The sequence below is a fragment of the Maylandia zebra genome, linkage group LG1 (assembly GCF_041146795.1).
Source record: "Maylandia zebra isolate NMK-2024a linkage group LG1, Mzebra_GT3a, whole genome shotgun sequence".
NCBI lineage: Eukaryota > Metazoa > Chordata > Actinopteri > Cichliformes > Cichlidae > Maylandia > Maylandia zebra.
This window is the reverse complement of record NC_135167.1, coordinates 32,320,223-32,338,862: the sequence shown is the minus strand read 5'-3', so window position 1 is coordinate 32,338,862 and position 18,640 is coordinate 32,320,223. Positions and strand designations below refer to the sequence as shown.

At 38.0% G+C, this 18,640-nt stretch overlaps 1 protein-coding gene across 1 annotated transcript; it reads left to right on the top strand.

Annotated features, from left to right (window-relative positions):
• Positions 1-247: 247 nt before the first annotated feature.
• On the top strand, positions 248-12,780 carry apip (APAF1 interacting protein). The gene is made up of 8 exons (XM_004558076.2): positions 248-377; positions 2,841-2,909; positions 4,148-4,248; positions 6,548-6,596; positions 6,690-6,807; positions 7,564-7,699; positions 9,760-9,927; positions 12,122-12,780. Exons 2-8 carry the CDS (start codon positions 2,844-2,846, stop codon positions 12,219-12,221), a joined length of 738 nt encoding a protein of 245 aa, XP_004558133.1. The 5' UTR covers positions 248-377; positions 2,841-2,843; the 3' UTR covers positions 12,222-12,780.
• The last annotated feature ends 5,860 nt before the right edge of the window (positions 12,781-18,640 follow it).

Here is an 18,640-nt window from a genome sequence, read left to right as displayed (position 1 = left end):
TTGAAAAAAAGAAGTGCGCCCTAAATTAGTTAGTAACCATATATAGTAACTTCACTGGGCCTGATTTACAGCATAAAAATAAACAGTTTTGAAAAAAGTCGCACAAGTGAAGAAAAAAACAAGCCTAGAGTTAGAATTGACAATTTACATATACATTTCAACTAGTGCCCCATAAAGGGTTAATACTTTTTGTTTTGTTTTATTTTATTCCCCCCTGCTCGTATAACGCAGATGGCTCTGCGAAAATGTTTAAATGCCAAAGTTTATGAGCCATCACATCCGGTGTTGTGTATTTGCACGCGCGCTTGTGCACGTCGCGTATTGATGACGTCCGAACGCTGATATCGCACACAGACTGATTTAGCACCAAAAGTCCAGTAAGTGGGTGTATTTTACACTTTTATTTTACTGATCTTACAGAGTCGAGGTAAACGAGTCGTTGTTTTAACGTTTGACGACGAGACTTCACGCTTCGGGAACCATTTTTCGAAGCTATCGTCACTGCTACATGTTAGCCATAGCTATTAGCACAAATGGTACAACTGCAAACTTTTCGTGCAACCAGACTGAGCTCAGCCTCAGGAACTTAGTTGATGAACTCCCATAATCCTCCCTTGTTTGAGATGAACGAGCATCTTCTCACACTGAATGCTGAGTTGTGAGCATTGCGATAACATATGTTTCCTCGAAGAAGAAGACTTTCATATGTGCTGTCACTTGTCAAAGTTAACATCAAAGCTATGTTTTGCACTGCAGCGCTGTCTAATTATTCCTGTCGGTGTAAACTGACTCGGATAAATCAGATTTTATTGTTTTCATCACAGTGTAGCAAATGGTATATGTTCGACTTGACAATATATATTATGTAGGTTAGCAAGCAGCCTGTATTTCATTGGAAACTGCAACACAAACCGAAAAGTCACCTGTGTAGTTGTGGTGCACAGGGTAATGCTTGAGGTGAAATGTAAAGTCCACGTATGTTCTTTAACTGCATTTATATTGACAGTATGTATGATTTTAGAAACTGAACTGAAAAGTACGCCGTGGTTATATATGCTCTATGCTCAGGGTTAAGTTTATTCTTCATTTTAGTTAGTTGTTATTTAGTTGTGTGAAGGGAACCTGCAAAGTAAGAATTTCATTGTTCTGCGTAACCACTTGTGTTTTGCGGTGTATATGACGATAAACGTCTTGAATATAATGGATTAGTTAATATTTGATGTGAAAATCTGCATATCAGAAATGAATGACAAGGCTGATAGAAAATATATTAAAGGTTTATCCTTTTGTGTTTTATTTTCCATAAATATATGTATTTATTTATTTATTTCTCAAACTGGAATTGCACATTTACAACAACCTTTAAGTAATTGTACTGCCAGTGTTTGGCATGTGGCATAAAATAGGCTTTTCCCCTCTGTAATAGTAGACCGGTACGTAACTACCTGCTATGCAAGCCAAAAGTTTTACTGCACGTTGAATCGCAAATGCTAGAAACATGTATGTATATTATGTTATTTACCGCTATGTCTTTCTTTCAGTGCAGTTAGAATCTCAGATAAGCCATAAAACAAAGCTCCTCGTTGTGCAGTGTGGAATGAGTTTGTTACAGTCTTTAATAGGAATCTGTGTGTTTTTTGTGGTATTTCAATAATGTGATATAGAAGAATGTTTGAATAAACAAGCACCTCATTATGTAAAAGTCCCCTATGGAGGAAAAAAACAAACAAATCCCTATCCCTTATATATTTACTTGAAATAAAGGTTTATTATTTATCTCTTTCTTGAATGTCTGTGACATAAATTTACCTTTCCATGTGAAAATGTAGGAAGCAAAGACAGAAAGCAACTTTTGGCCATTTTAATTTTTAATATTTTTTTTAAATTTTTAATTAAAAATTTAAAAAAAAAGGAAAAAAAAATACAGGACAGATGGACTTTTAGTGCTGTACTGCAGAATAAAGGAAACAGTTAACTGTAATTAGTGTGATCCACACTGCGAAATTCATCCAACATTCAACTTCAGCCATTTCTGGATAGCTGTAGCTTGCAGACATCAGTTACAGTTAGGTTATGCAACTATGTTAAACCAGTGTGTTAATTTGTTTTAGTTGGGTGTTAATATTTAGCAAAAGATTTGCTAAGAAGTTCCTTTAAAAAAAAATAAAAATCATCCATTAAAAGTAAAGGCAGTCACAAATAAAACAAACCGTTCACGCAGTGCTTAATGCCCGTGCAGACGGTGTGACCATGGGAAGCTGTAAATATGAAAGACTGTCTGTCATGGTCTGCTTTGCTGATTGCTTTTCATTTCCTCATTGACGATGTGTCTCCAAATAAAAGAAACTCCTTTGCACTTCATCGTGAAACTAATGATAGTGCTTTCTATTTATTAATGCCAGTGCCATGCTGCTCTCACTCGCCTGTGCTGAAATGCAATATAAATCATTGTATTTGGTTCTGAATCTAGTGAGGCATGGAAAATTTATGTCTTAATGAAAGAAAAGAGCCTAAATGCTTGCATAATAGGAAAATACATTTAACAATGTGTTTTCAAGGGATTTCAAGCTGGAGCATAACCTTTTACATGTTACTCAGCATCTAAGATTGATCAAAGGAAACCACATGTCAGTTCTTGGAAACTGACATGTGGGAGAATAAAGAATAAGGGAAATTAGTCCAACTGTAATTCTTTCTTCTTCCTCCTTGATCCTTTTCCCTTTTGACCTTAAATCACTTCGCTCTTCCTCCTTCCACCAAATAAAGTGTTACCGATTACGTTGCCCAGTTTCTGTTGACATTATGACACATCTTTTAAATGCCGTTAACTGTTTTGACAGGAGATGTCGTCTTTTTGCGGCACCGGCGATGACTTTCAAGATGCAGGTCAAGAGACCACTGAAAAGCAGGCAAGTGTAGTGCGTGACATGAGAGATTTTTATTTATTTATGTTAAGGTATTTGTATAAACTGAAGTCTTCTAAATGCCTTTCTTAAGCGAGATGGTGATTAAAAACTTGTGAGAATTTGAAAACTGTTACAGTAAAATGCAAAAGACAGGAAGTTAATGCTGCTAAAAATTATAAAATAAAATAATAAACATTTTAATTGAAGTTAATTATTTTGATGCACTTTGTGTTATCCTTGCTAATACAACAGTCACACCTTGGAGCTTAGGATGTATTAACTGAATTAGTTTGAAAAATGACTCACCCACGGGCTAATAAAAGGAGTTGATTGTGTCGGTTTTCTAGGTGTTGCACTGTGTGTTTTAGTAGCTACAATTCCAGAGTACAAGAGACTTGGCAGCAGATTTAGAATCAAGTTTCAGTCACATTTATATTTCTGCATCACTCACTGAATTCCAGTGACAATGCAGAGAGTAGTTTGTTGGTTGTAACTTTACAGCTGAGCTTCATGCGTGATGTTAGTGAGGTAGACGGCTTAATGATGTGCGCGTTTAAAATCTATTGGCCCAGCTGAGGGTTCGAAGGGTGCTGTAGTTAAAAGAATCGGTGAAAACGTTTGTCTTCGTAAACTAAATCTATATAATGTACATTATGGATATATAAAATGCTGTAAGCCTGATTTTTATGTCATTTTTCTAATAAGGTTAATGTATGAACTGCCATGATTGATATGGTTGTAAAGCTGTCAAAAAAGAGGACTTTCATTTTTGGTCTTTATATGCAAATAATTTCCTATGAACTGTTGCTATGGCAATTTGAAGTACTGCTTACAGACATAAATTCCACTGTTAATGTAGTTGCCACATTACTAAACCTTGATTTGCTACAATAAAAAGTGATTGTATCTTGGTATAACATTAAAAGCAAATAGGCTACTGGTAGTTGTAATTTAATTGGTATTTATTTATTCTTTTGTGCCGGGGAAACAAAGCTTCATATTGAGGTGGGGAAAAAAGTATCTGGCTCTTAACCACCCTATCTGTGAATATCTAGTTAATTTTATCTTTATGTGCAAATACCGTTCAATTTTAAGTATCAGCAGACACTGAAGTTCGCCGTGTAAATGTTGTAGCGTTCAAAGTTTAAAATGCAGTGCATGAGTTTTTACTTTTCTTGACACTGGCTGACGCAACGTGTTCAACTGTTGTTACTCAAGTTACACTTTTGCGTCTGTTACAGGACAAGGACCATCCACGTGTCCTCATTCCTGAGTTATGTCGGCTCTTCTACCAGCTGGGATGGGTGACTGGGACGGGTGGAGGGATAAGTCTGAAACAAGGGTTCGTATGTAAATTTTTAATTTTTTTTCAACTTACAATGCAGAGCATTGTGAAATATTGGAAATGTTGAGGCTTATCCTCTGTTGCTCATCTGTGAAGGATATTTCCTGTTAAAATTACTGATTGGCACACCGTTAATACGAATGTCTTTGGAAACGCCGAAGATGCCAAAAAATATTTTTTGTTGGTGGATGTGTGTGCATGGCAGTGATTCAGGATTCGGTGAGGCTAATAGGGAGTTTGTTATATTAGTTTTGACAGTGTGTGTGAATCTAGGTTAAAAGCAGAAGGCCGTAGTTTTGCTGTAATGAAACAGAATTCAAACCGAAGGCTTTGACAGGTTATTACAAGCATCTTTGAACTATGTTGTCTTGGAAGGCAGCTACAAAGAAAGCACCTCCCATTAGCAAATCTCTTTGAAGAGTGGAATGGCAGACATTTCCAGTGAAGCCAGATAACCATTCAACCACAGCTTCATGCACACTGGCAACTCTAAAATGATTTGAGGGAGAGTTTTCCATCTTGTTGAATGATTATACCTTTAGATTCAAATAGAAAATGAGCAGTTGTAAGCTCCACTTTGGATCATTCCTCAAAAAGCCTGCAGTTTGACAGAATAACTATCTTTCAGTTTGACTTTTTTTTTTTTTTTTAACATCATACCCGCCCGCCCGCCCGCCAAAAAAAATAGGATGGAGGATGGAGTAAATAGGATGGAGTATGCCGTGGTAATTTACGGCCATGACATTTATCACCTCAGTGCATTTTGTGATGATAAAAAGAAAATATCACCAAACAACACAAATCATATGTATTGGACCTAATGTTGAATCGATCAGGCAGCCAGAATACATTATGCAGTAGTGTTGTTTTACACAAAAGTGTGTTGTTGTTCGGGGTTTTTTTGTTTGCTGTAAGCGCAGGGCTGAATTTTAAGCTCTTCTGCCTTTTTCTCCTGCCCCCCACCCTCCTCTTCACAGCTGCTTTGGTTTGACTCAGAAATGACTCACAGCCTGAGGCAGCCTCACCGAAACTTGCACTCAAAATCAATAAGCTACTCCTCTATCTGGAAATGTTTGTTGCTAGATAAAGACGGGAACAATGGTTCCATCTACTAGACTCTATTGGGAAATGTCAAGGCACAAAACATTTAAGCAAAAAGAAAGGTTGTTTCAGAGATTTTGAGGGAATCAGCTGAGTTTCTCTATTTAACACTGCCACTTGCATTTGTTTGCATTTCACTCCAGGCTTTGTTCCATCAGGTCTTGTGAACAAGGCTATAGAATACCAGGTTTTCTAACAAAGAGAATGCTGTATTAGGGAAATGTCACATGATATTTACACACATAACAGTTGTGATATTTACACTGCAGTTCAAAGACGGTTCCAAGTAAATGGAAAGGCAGAGCAATAAAGTGCTCCAGCTGAACGGCCAAACTCTGAGCCAACTTTGTGTTTAACTGGTGGAAAAAGAAAAAAGTGAAATTGGATTGCAAAAGTCTTGAACCACCCCTTTTCATATTTTTTGTCCTTGGATATAGTTTGATTCCAAGAGACAGACTTTCTTGTACGTCTTGGAAATCATTTGTTCCAATTTCTTTAGGTGAATCTACAAAAGATGGTACAATATAAAGTGATTTTGCACCAGTGACGTGATTTCTTAAAAAAGCTATTAAGTGAAAACGTATGTCCACATGGTGCGCAGTGTCATTTAAAAAATTTGAGTAAACTGGACAAGTAAAGGACAAAAGAAGCAGCTGGCTTAAAAATGCAAGCAGATGATATTCAGCAGATAAACATTTTTTTTGAGTCATGTCCTTAGGAAATAGGAAAAGCAAAGACTTGATGCAGGAACTTGGAGATGCCTCTAGCCCTCAGTTGGTCCATCTAGTGTTTGCAGAAGACTCGTCAGAAATGGTTCTTAAGAAAGGGAAAGGGTGGAGAAAAAAAGGCTGTGGTATACAGGAAGTGGACTAAAAATGCATGGGGACAGCTACAGCATTGTCTTCTGCCATCTGTAAAACACAGTGGAGGCTGTGTCTTGGTTCAGGGCTGCATTTGAGCCAGTGGTGTTGGAGATTGTGCCAAAATTGATGGAATTATGAACATGGAAAAGTAACGTCAAATTTTGAGCCGCCATGCAATACCTTCTAAATTTAAGTTACTAGTTTTTTTTTTTTCTGACGTGGAAACCCTTAGTTTCTCATGGAGTTATGAAGAAATAACTTCTAGGTTCACATCAGAAGGATGTACTACGTTATCCTCATGATATTAACTGTATTTGCTGTAAAACTTACAGAGACCAGATCTACATTGCACCATCAGGTGTTCAGAAAGAGAGAATCCAGGTGAGGAGACTGTAAGTGGTGTGAAACTTTGTTCTGCCCAATAGAGAGCAGATTGATGTGAGTGATCAACAGTTTTGAAACTCTGTTCTTCAGCCAGAAGATATGTTTGTTTGTGACATGGAGGAGAGGGACATCAGCTGTCCTCCTGCCTGGAAGACATTGAAGAAGAGCCAGTGCACACCACTTTTTATGAACGCCTATACTATGAGAGGTTAGTCGCTCTTTGCACAATGCTTACCACCCACGTTAGCCACTATTTGCATACACCAATTAAAAAAAGAAAAAGATCTGTAAGTGATCTTTTAAATGAAGCAGTTCTTTTAGTCTGAGTGATGATTTAGTACAGCACACAGAAAAAAGAAAAGACTTCTTTAATTACAGATGTTTTCTAATTTAAAAAGCTAAATGAAATGTGGGAGTGGTGCATGCTCCTGATTCATGTACTAAATGCTGTGATTATGTTCACTTAAGTGGGTACACCGTTTTGTCATGGAAACAAAATTCAATTGTAGAAAACCATAAACTCTCAAGAAGTTTGTTCTGTTTTTATTTATTTTAAGTCAAGTTTCCTTTTGTTTGTTTGTTTTTATACCCAGAAAGGTTTCTCTTTTAGAGATTAAATGTGAATTGACGAGCACAAGATTGTCTACAAAATAAATGTCTTCCATATGGAACAGATTTTATTAGCAAGCAGACAAGCTCAGACTCATGAAAGCAGTATTTAATAAAGGAATTGTAATAAGAAGCCAACCTTTAATGAAATAGCCTACCCTATAATAACTTTAAAAGAGATCCACAACATAAAACTATTACAGTTTAAGTTGTAACTTAAGCATAGTTTAACTTGAGGTCATTGTTAGGGGAAGGGTACAACTTTTTATTTTATTTTAAATTATCGTTTGCGAAAGACTGTACCAATAGACAACACTCACACATCAAAATCTCCTCTTCCTTTGCTAAAATACAGGGGCACAGGCAGTTATACACACCCACTCGAAGGCTGCTGTCATGGCAACGCTGCTCTATCCTGGCAAAGAGTTCAGGATAACACACCAGGAGATGATCAAGGGGATTCGTAAGGGCACCTCAGGCACAAACTATCGGTATGTAATCAAGCAGCAAGGATTAGTGAAGTCCAACGAGCTTCTAAGCATTTATTTATTTATTTATTTTCTCATGGTGTAACAAAGTTGTTATGCAAATATGGTCACGGAAAAGGAGTAGAAACACAAACTTGAATGAAGTGGTTGACACTAGATATGTTAAACTTGAGGCTACGTATAGACCAGGGGTCAGCAACCTTGAACACCCAAAGAGCCATTTGGACCCGGTTTCTATGCAAAGGAAAACACTGGGAGCTGCAAATACTTTTTGACATCTAAAATGAAGATAACACTGTATGTATTGTTTTTTACCTTTATGCTTTTTGTGAACAACTAAAGTGTGTTGCTTATGAAATCCATGAAGTGCTACAGAGAAAATTACATTTTATTTATGTAACGAACACATTTTGAACTCTTAAAGAAATATAACAAAAAGGAAAGACACCGAGCTGAACTAAAATGATCCAGCAAACAAAAACTGCTGTGAGCCGCCACCCTTATATCGGAATAAAGCACTATGCTACTATGCAACGGGGCGATCGTGGCTCAAGAGTTGGCAGTTCGTCTTGTAATCAGAAGGTTGCCGGTTGGAGCCCCGGCTCCGACAGTCTCGGTCGTTGGGCAAGACACTTGGGCAAGACACTTCACCCGTTGCTTACTGGTGGTGGTCAGAGGGCCCGGTGGCGCCAGTGTCCGGCAGCCTCGCCTCTGTCAGTGCGCTGTGGCTACAGTGTAGTTTGCATCACCAGTGTGTGAATGGGTGGATGACTGAATGTGTAAAGCGCTTTGGGGTCTTTAGGGACTAGTAAAGCGCTATACAAATACAGGCCATTTACTAAAAAATGAAAAATAAATATTTGTAAAATTCTGCATAAATATTATTTACTTATATTTATTTTACCTGGTAAATGTGTGTGGCGGGGCGTGGTCTGCAGTGCATAATTGGCCAGCCTGGGGTTGAAAGTCTCTGTAAATGCATGGCGTTTCAGCGTGTATACCGGCTTCCGCGAGTGTGACACTTATTTTGAGCGACGAAAAATAATAAAATATAATTTTATTTTTATATTTCAAAATCACAATAATCTTCCAATTTAGAACTACAAGTTTAAAAAGAACTAACACAAAAAATACACTTCAGCTAAGTACTTGTAATTTATTTTCCCAAACCACGCGGAGCCGCAATAGAAGGACTAAAGAGTCGCAGGTTGCCGACCCCTGGTATAGACTATTTATTTTTATGTTATCCAATGTATCCCAAACAAACTCATGAGCTGAGAACAATTACGGTAAATGAAGTGGAAACCTGTCCAACGAGAATGATTAAGTCGAGGCAGGGTTTTGGCACAAGCTCGTGTACTTTCAATCTGGCAGTAGAAATTTCCAGCATTTGCCTAGTAGTTCAGCGAGCTTTCCGTGGAAACATGTTTGGTTTATTGTTTTGGTCGGGGTTAAGAAAAGCATAACCGCAGTATGTGCTGAAGAGGGGTTTTTTTTTTTTTTTGTTTTGTTTTGTTTTTTAATATGTTGGCTATTTATACATCATCATCTTGCCCATGTTTATTGCCATCTCTTTCCCAATAACCCTGATGTTGGTCAGGAAACCTTTTATGCAGTGTTCATTGTTATGTACTGATAGCTATCTAACCACACAGCTGAATGAATGAAGGAAATTTTGGCACCATGGTTAAACCCTGTTGAAATAGGGTGGCAGCAGATTATATTAAATGATGAACTGTTTAGCTTTTAACATGCTGCACAGGTCTGAGGTTGTTTTGTTTAATCAGCAGTCTAAAACCTGGTTATAAAATGCAAATAAGAGAAACAGCAACTCCTCACAGGGTTCATGCTCAACTATTTTAAGTTCAAAGCTTGATTTACCCTCACTGTGTTGCCTCCTTTTGATTGCCACCCAATCAAAGATTCTGGCAAGCTGATGGCAGCGTCAGCCTCCGAGAACAAGCATATAGAGCATGTATCTGACTGTACTCTGGTGGGAAAAGGGTGAAAAGGAACAACTTTAGCAGTTATCAGCCTTTGTGTCATTTGTCATGTTTACACAGGTATGATGACTTCCTGGTTGTGCCGATTATTGAAAATACACCAGAGGAGAAGGACTTGAAAGACCGGATGGCTCGGGCAATGGAAGAATACCCAGATTCATGTGCAGTTCTTGTCCGCAGGCATGGTGTCTATGTGTGGGGCGAGTCGTGGGAAAAAGCGAAGACTATGTGAGCATTTATTTCACTGCACTATTCCACTTGTTGCTATAAACATGATAAGATATGCAAAACAAGACTTTTGATGAAGTTTTTGACATTTCTAGTATAGTTTGTCAAACTTTCCGTAGAAGGTGAATTGTTAAGATTTGGAGTTTCCATTAGGGTTGTCTTTCACCATGAAATTTTAAGTTGTTGTAAGTCATACATACGTTGTCCAATCAGTCCAAAACCTCTTGTGGTTAATGAAAAGATAGCCCGAACATATCTACATATCACTAATGAGCAGTGTTGGGTAAGTTACTTTAAATTAGTAACTTAGTTACATTACTAGTTACTTCTATCAAAAGTAACTCAGTTACTTCAAGTTACTCGTTACTTTCAGAGTAACTAGTTACTAGGGAAAGTAACTTTGGTTTAACTCAGAATTCTCTTGTTAATGTGTTGCTTCCGTAACTGGATACCCAGCAAGATTGCCAGTCTTCTAGCTTGCTTACTTGCCACAAGTGCACTGTGCCACCTACCAATAGAAAGGAAAAAATAATGTGCACATTTCCACGAGAGAAATCCCACGCCTGATTTTATCCTAGCCATTCTATCCTCGCTTTTTACATGCAACACAAAAAACTGCAGTCGTGGTGCTTTCGATTGTACTCAGAACTCGGAAATTCTGCCTTCTGAATAGGAAGATGTAGGTAACACCAGACTGCAGATGAGCTGCATACAGAGCTGGACTGGGACAAAAAAAATCGTCCCGGGCATTTTGACTAGAGACCGGCCTGCCATTATAGGAAAAATCATAAAGCCTTTGAATGAAAACAAACACTGTTGTGACTGTGATGTACACTGTTCTGATGGTATAAATGTATCAATCTATCAATCGTTTGTTGTAAGACTCAGATAATTATTTTTTTAAAAGTGAGACATTTTAAATGAGAATAAGAAAGTATTTCCTTGTGCCCCCCTTTCCCTTTTAATGCCCTACATGGACCCCTGCCAACACTTTGCTAGACCCGCCCCTGCACAGTTACCAGCTTACTCAGAAGAGCCTTCAGATCTAGATGATGCTTTATGATGAAAAATTTGCATTTTCATTTAACGCCATGCCCCGGCATCATGAAGAATGGCTTTGAAAAAGGAAATATTTTTGAAACCACTGCCTCAATATAACAGGAAGTTCACTACTTTGAATTTAACAGGTTTTTGCCATTTTCAGACCACAGTCACAAAGGCAACCCTCTGCCAACCTCTGGTTGCTAACGAAAAATGTGTACTCCCAAGTGGTTGCTGGCTTTCATCAGGTGAAATCTGTCTCAAAGATTGGTTTCTGATTATTTTAGAAGTTCCTGCAGTCGGCTATAGTTTGCATGCAAGACACTGACTTTTTTCTGAGTACAAGGGAATGTTTTCCAAATTGATGGAGCATGATGGACTTTCACTTTCAAGGTGAACGTTCTCGGTTTCCAGTTCATCACATTTTTCAACAGTTTCAATACTGCTTGGCAAGCTGTTTGTTTGCCGACAAGTTGGCATATTCCAACCAATCTAGTGGTGACCATAGCCACATGCTAGTGTCCAAACCTCCCCTTTGATCACTGTTCCCAACAACCAGTATGCAACCAGCTGGGTGATGAACACTTTTCCCTCCTGACTGGTTGCTAAATGGTTGCTGACCATTCTCTAGGCCTGTGTGACAGAATAAACACAATAACACCCCATTTTGATTGAATCTTATATACTTGTTCTTTGGTTAGTTTAAGCTAAAAGCTTTTGTTATGCTAACTTGTAAAAATTTCGAGGTTTTGTTGCAGGGCATGTCTGTGGCAGCATGGCAAATTTTGTCAATGTCAATATTCACTGATATAGTTTCACCTGTTCTCAACAGGAATTTGGCATTATGTGATAAACATTATCAGAGATACAAATGTTCATTGTTTGTTCTACATTTGATATACAGTAAAATATAAATAGCGGGTGCTCTAAAACGCCACCTAGTGGTTACATGACGTGATAAGCAACTAATTTGTACAACACCCACTTAGACTCCAGGACTTAAGACTTTTACCTGACTGCACAAATCCCCTCTACTAAAGTGCAAAGGTCAGACCATCTCTGCTTATGGCTTTATTTATTTATTTTGTGTCATAATCTTGCAAAAGCATATTAGTTTTAATAATTTCTGTTGCATCTTTCCTGTGTTTTCCAGGTGCGAATGCTACGACTACCTGTTTGACGTTGCAGTCCAGATGAAGCAATGTGGACTGGACCCCTCAGCCCTTCCGATGGAAGAAAAAGGAATAGTTTGATATTTGATGGTGCTTTTCAAAGAGACATTTGTGGCAGAAAGGTTAGTGGAGTTCAATCAGGAGAGCAGATTGTAATCATTTGCCTTTCATGCCAGCCTGCTTCAAATTTGATGAAATTTGATGGTAAGGGTAGATTCAGGGTTGAAGGAGATTGAATGCCTGCGATCTGGAAGAATCTGAAGGAACACTGTGAAGCACTGTGGGACAACTCATGAGTGAGCAGCTGTCAAATCAATGTCCTTAGGTTCAAATGTTTCTCTATTCAAGTCTGACTGGACTGAAATCAAGGTCTCGGTGTATGCCAGGCATGAACATCACGCTGCATTTCACTGACTGCTTCAATCGATTTAGAAAAGGAAAAAAAAAAAGCCAATAAAATGTGTAATTGTGTAAAATAAGTGTAGGTTTTCTGTTTCTTAAGTTTTCGGCTATAGTTAAATAAAATCCAGTTTTCCTTTCTAAAACACGATCTTTCTCATGTTAATTTTTCAATGCAAGCCCAGGGAGACACCTGACGTTCTGTATATGTAAATAAAGCACATCTTTAACCTATAAAAAATACAGCATAGACAGAAATGGCTGCTCATTTTTCTCAAACACTGTTTACCAAAAGTGACCACATGTTGGATGAAAGAACTCTTTCTGTACCCGTGGACGTTGTTTCGCTCTCACACCACCATTCCAGGAACAGGCATGTGCATTTGTGTGCAGGCATCTCACGGCGTCTGCGGATCCTCGCACAGCATGACTTCAGTCGTCGGCATACTCATTTCTCATGAAAGCCAGAGCTGTTGTTCTTTTAACAAGCTCCCTCTGCTGCCACTATCCCATTGTTTCCACCGCTACACTCATTCAAAACAGAACACTGTCAAATGTGCCGCAGGCTTATTTAAAATTGGTGAAAACAAGAAATGTACAGAAAACATAAACAAAAATATTCTTTTGTGTTGCACCAACGCTGCCAAGACACCCCCCCCCCCCCCAAACTGATTAATGAGGATCTCTGGTAAGCTCATTTGCAAAAGAAACCGAACACCAGCCTGTAACACAGAAAATGACATTCTGAAGCTCACAATGTCAGAGACGCAATGTCTCAACGGAAATGAGTTCTCTGATTTTTACTTCTTTCTTTCTATGCAGCTGCTGTTCAGTGATTTTTATCTATAAAAAAAAAAAAAAAAGTCATTCGCATTTAAAAACTCAAAAGTATAAAGCAATGTGAAAGTTGGACTGAAATCTGACAATATCATTTTGATAGACTCAGACTGCTCATCCTAATATTATGTATATTATAATTCCCAATATTCATTCCATTATGCATTCCTATTAATATTTATCGCCTGTCAGCCTGAAAAGTTCAGCAGCAACAGACGCATTAAGAATAGAATATGAAGAAAGACTCAGATGATATTAGAGCTCAGGGGGTTGCTGTGGCACATTAAACCACTCTGAAGTGGGGCTGACACCTGACTCACAAATACAAAGTTAAACACATACAGGTTTATTTTTGATGGTGAAGAGGGATTAGGATGAAGTATGAACTTGTCCCCGAGAGATCAGGAGCAGAGAACTACTGGTATTGTAAGTGACCAGGATGATCTTGTACTCTAATTGGGAGGAAAGGCCATTTAGGTTTAATAAAATGCAAAGGCAAGGTATTTTTAAAAAAAATAATTGGATTGCAAACATTTTACGTTCTGTTATCAAATCATGGCATCTCTTCTGAAGAAGACCTCTGTCCCAAAGCGAGTATTTGTTTTAGTATTTAATAATTTACCTTTTAAGTGTCTATAAAGTGTATTAAAAGGCCTTAAATAGCAAAAGTACTGGAGTGTCATCAGCTCCATTTTCAAGGATGTAATTGAAGGGTGAAGATGAGGGCTTATTGGATCTTGGTGCTACTGTGCTGTTTGAAGCCTTTTTTGTGTGTGTTTCTCTTGAATCTTGGCCTAAAATGACATTACATTACAAAAAAGTTTGCAATAACTGTTGAGGAACCACTTTTATACAAAGACCGGCTTTTGAGGGGTACTGGCTCTAAATGGCTGAAGGCACAAACCCTTGAAACCTTTAAGCTTTCAATCAAACAAGCTCAGATAATTGATTGTTTTTGCTCACTGGTTCAGTTTGAATTCCCTCAAAAAGTTTATTGGTGGCCAAGCAGCATAGCTGTGTAGGTACCCATTCTTTTCTGAAGTCTCTTAACACCTCTAGATCCAAGTGCTATAGTGTCTAAGCAAAGGGTCAAAGTCATTGGTCAAATTCTTTTCAATCTTTGCTAAAATTGGGATAGATTATCTTCAGATTAAGCTTCACACAGGTTATCGTATTGATTGTTGATTCATCACAGCCAGCCGGTACAGTCAACTGCTCCTGAGGCAATATCTCACTTGTGGCATTTAACATTTTTGACATCAAAATGCACATCATAACTGCTGATGGTTTTTTTCTTTAAACAAGTATTTAGAGGTCTCAGTGGTGAAATATTCAATTTCATTTTCCATGGGTCTTTTTTTTTTCCCCTTAATTTTCACCATAAGATTTTCTGACAAAGTGTCACAATCTTGGAGCTTATTTTTTTCTATCCACCCAACTAGCTATCTTGTCCTTATCCAGTTCAGGGTCATTGGACGACTGGAGCCTAGCCCATGTGTAGCCTGGCCATTCTCTGGCATCAACAAGACATTTTCTGTCTGAGAACCGCCGCTCACTGGACATTTTCTCTCTCTAACCATTCTCTGTAAACCCAAGAGATGGTTGCATGGGGAAAAACCCAGTAGATCAGCAGTTTCTGAAATACCCAGACCAGCCTGTCTGGCGCAAACAACCATCCCTCTTTCAAAGTCATGCAGACAATGTTTCTTCCTCTATTCTGATGCTCGATTTGAACTTGTCTTGATTGTCTTGTGCATGTCTGTATACCATGAGTTGCTGCAGTGTGATTTGCTAATTAGATATTTGCATCAACGAGTAGTTGAACAGGTGTCTCTAAAGGGGCTCATGACTGTAGCCGAATGGTCTAGAAATCACATCATTCGACTCCTTTTCTCATTTATCAGTATAACCGCTAGCAGTCCTGCTCAAGAACACACAAGTTGTTACACAGGCCATCTCCTTATGTTTTGCCCAGCTTTTTCTATCAGATGAAGGATGTTTAATAGGTCAAGTGCTGTAGAGGTGCCACTCGACCCATAAATTTTTTTTTTTTTCCTCATTGATTAAAGTGTAATTGAGTTTATGATTTTTAGCTTCAGTAAAAGCTTCATGACACACCAAATGGTCACCTGAATTTACATTATTGACGTTCAGTACTGTAACCCTACATGGCACATAGTCACTCAACACTTGAATATCACTCATTTAGATCAGGGTATGATATAAGTATACTCTATGAAATACCTCTTCAGTATTTTGACATTCTTTGACTCCTCTCTTCTTGACATTCTGCATTTATTTGGTCATTTTCCAAATACAGACAATTAAGATCATTGTTTTCACGCCTGAGACTGTTAGGCTTATGTTTCATGTTTACTCCTATGCATGCTGTCAGTCCTAAATTACTAAATCAAATTTAAAGCTTATGCTGATTTTTCTACCACTACTTGTTAAAAACCATTAAAATGAACAAAGGTAATAGGTTGAATATTGAGCCATAGTCATTACTGGTATGTTAAATCTAGAGACAAAAAAAATCCCAAATGGATCTTAATGATCCATCACTGTTTAATTTCAAGGAGTCATTACTTGTAATTCAGTAATTACTGAGTGCAAACATGAACTGTGCTCACAGACAATTAAATGTTTTGGTGTAGGATTTTAGGCGTTCATTTCTAGCACCTAACAGAAAAAAAGGACTCGAGGCAAAGTGCTGTAGCTTATTCAGGTTGGCACTGAAAATAAACCCTTTCTATCAGGTTAATTTACTGATCATCAATGCCATATAAACTAACTCGGGGAGCTGGCTAAATAAGCTTGGTGAGCCATGTATAAATCAAGTTAAGTGGCTGTAGCTGATGTGAGCTGCAGCTCTAAAAACAAAAGAATATTTGAACCAGTGTGTGCTGTGGTTTCAAGCTATATTTTGAAGGGGCGGGTGTCGGGTGAACTGTCGGTTTATTTTTCCTTATGTCCTCTGCGAGTGGTAATGGTTTGATGTCTGCCAAATGCCAATGTGAATCAGTTTCCTCAGCAAAGTTATCAGACCAGCAGCAGCTCTTGCTCTGGGCCCTCTTCTTCTCTTAATCCTTTCACTCAGGCCTCACTTTGGGTTTTTTTTGTTTTGTTTTGTTTTTTTGCCTGCTCTGACTTTGCCGATATAAACGTAATAAACTTCTTGTGCTTTGAAAAAGAACAAAAAAAACCCCAAAAACCTGTTTGCATCCACAAATGCAATTATTTTCTCTAAACTTTAGATATGCTAATGCTTTAGAGAATGTGCTTTAAATCCAATCATTTGTCTATTTGTAGAATGCTTGCACAGGGAAAAGGGTGTGTGTGTTCTCTGCTTTATGAATACTTTACTGTGTTGTAGTGGGTTTGGTTTTCAAATGTCTTTCAGGGGGAATAGAGAACATAAGAGCAGCAAGCCTGGACCTGAAGCTTAGGAGAAAACTGGGTGATGCAACAAGACAATGAACCAAAGCACACAAGTAAATCAATGGCAGGATGGTTGGAAAAATTTTCAACCCAGCTGAGATGCTATAGCATGACTTAACAAGGGCTGTTTAATCAAGACATCCCAGAAATATGATGATGAAATAAAACATTTTTGCAGGGAAGAATACTCTGAAATTTCTCTTCACCCTATGTTCAAGTTGCATAAGAAGCAACAGGAAATGTCTGATGAAGGCTGTTGCTAATACAGGAGTTAAGCAGTTTATTTTTTTCTTCTTCCTCTCATTATTTATTTATTTTTTTTGTATTTAAACACATAAAAAAGTACTGTTTGACTGAGTTAGATCACATTTTAGGCAGAATCATTAGAGAAATCAAAGCAAAACAGCTTCAGCTAGCCAGGCAGAGCCAGTGGTGTGTGCAGTCTGAGCTTGGCATTATCAAAGATTACCAAAAAACAGTAGGGAATATTTAATATAAAGTTACATAATCTCCCAAAAGCCTGGACCTCTTTTTCCTGTCTTTCTTTTTATTTGCTACTTGGTTGGGTTAAAGTACAAAACTACATTGTGCTTGTTGGGTTAATTGGTGACTGCATGGCAACTTGCTAATTGTGTCTAGAATGCAGAACGACATATTGCCATATTTTACCCACACAGCCGATATTTATGAGGAAGAAGCAACTGTGAAATGGTTGGTGGAAACAATTAAAATAGTCGATATCCGATTTAAAATTTCAATGCAGTATACTTCCACTAAAAAAAGATTTCTATTGAGTCATAAAAGTCTATACAATATCCACCAACTGTTTTTATACAGTATAATTTTATATTTGAGCTTACACTTTCATTTAACAAGTAAAAGATCCCTGGTTCAGTCCTGGGAGGAGACGAATCCCTTTTTGGTTGCGGCAGGAAGGGCATCCGGTCTAAAACCTGCCAATTCATACATACAGGCTACTCCACTGTGGCAACCCCTTGTGAATAAGTTGGGGGGTTTTTTGCAGCTAGAGAAGATAGCTGCACGTCTGTGCGGACTTCATTATAACTTTGGCTTTGAGAACACTGCTTTGACTCTTCTTTTCTCTTCAGTTAAGGTTCTTTTCCCCGAGGCTCTGAAAACCTCCTCAAACGGGAAAGATTGGACTAGAAATATCATCAATAAAAATACTGAATTTATTATAACTTTCATGTGCTAATAGAAATCCATAGCTGCCTTTTATTTTTATTACATACAGCAACACCTGTCCCTTATTTCATGGATAATTAGAATGTGCCTAAACAGGGGGAAGAAATGAGCACAGATTACGAGTCACACTTATCATTAATTGATAATGTTATTACGAAATGCCAAAGCCCTATTGGCAGGTCATGGACAGCACAAATTCATCAACTGGATTTTTTCAGGGTCCAAAGCATCAACCTGTTCTATTCTAAATCTAAGCTGGAAATATACATTTGAACAAAGAAAAGCCCATAAATAATACTGCTAAATGCAGCTTGTGCTTTGTTCCAGAAGCAGCTCATGAAGAAAAAAAAAAGTGCTAATCTCATAAAGTGCTTGCTATATAAAACTGCAAGCTGGTTTATAATGTAAATCTGACAGGGCATTATACCAGGTCCATCTTATTGACTTTATGAAGACCCTAAAGCCAAAGTTATGATGTTGAATTCTCCTTGAAAGTGCTGAGGCACACTGCACAATATGTCTTACCTACATTATTATCATTAATTCAATTAATGCATCCTCTCCCATCTCTTTTACAAGAATAGCAATGTTCCTCTGCAGTTTACTCTTTCCCTGTA

Bases quoted from the DNA above. Each gene is read 5' to 3' on its own strand.
- apip (XM_004558076.2), top strand. From the start codon at position 2,844: ATGTCGTCTTTTTGCGGCACCGGCGATGACTTTCAAGATGCAGGTCAA. The intron at 2,910-4,147 runs GCAAGTGTAGTG...CGTCTGTTACAG, and splicing joins AAGAGACCACTGAAAAGCAG to GACAAGGACCATCCACGTGT. The intron at 9,928-12,121 runs GTGAGCATTTAT...TGTGTTTTCCAG, and splicing joins TGGGAAAAAGCGAAGACTAT to GTGCGAATGCTACGACTACC.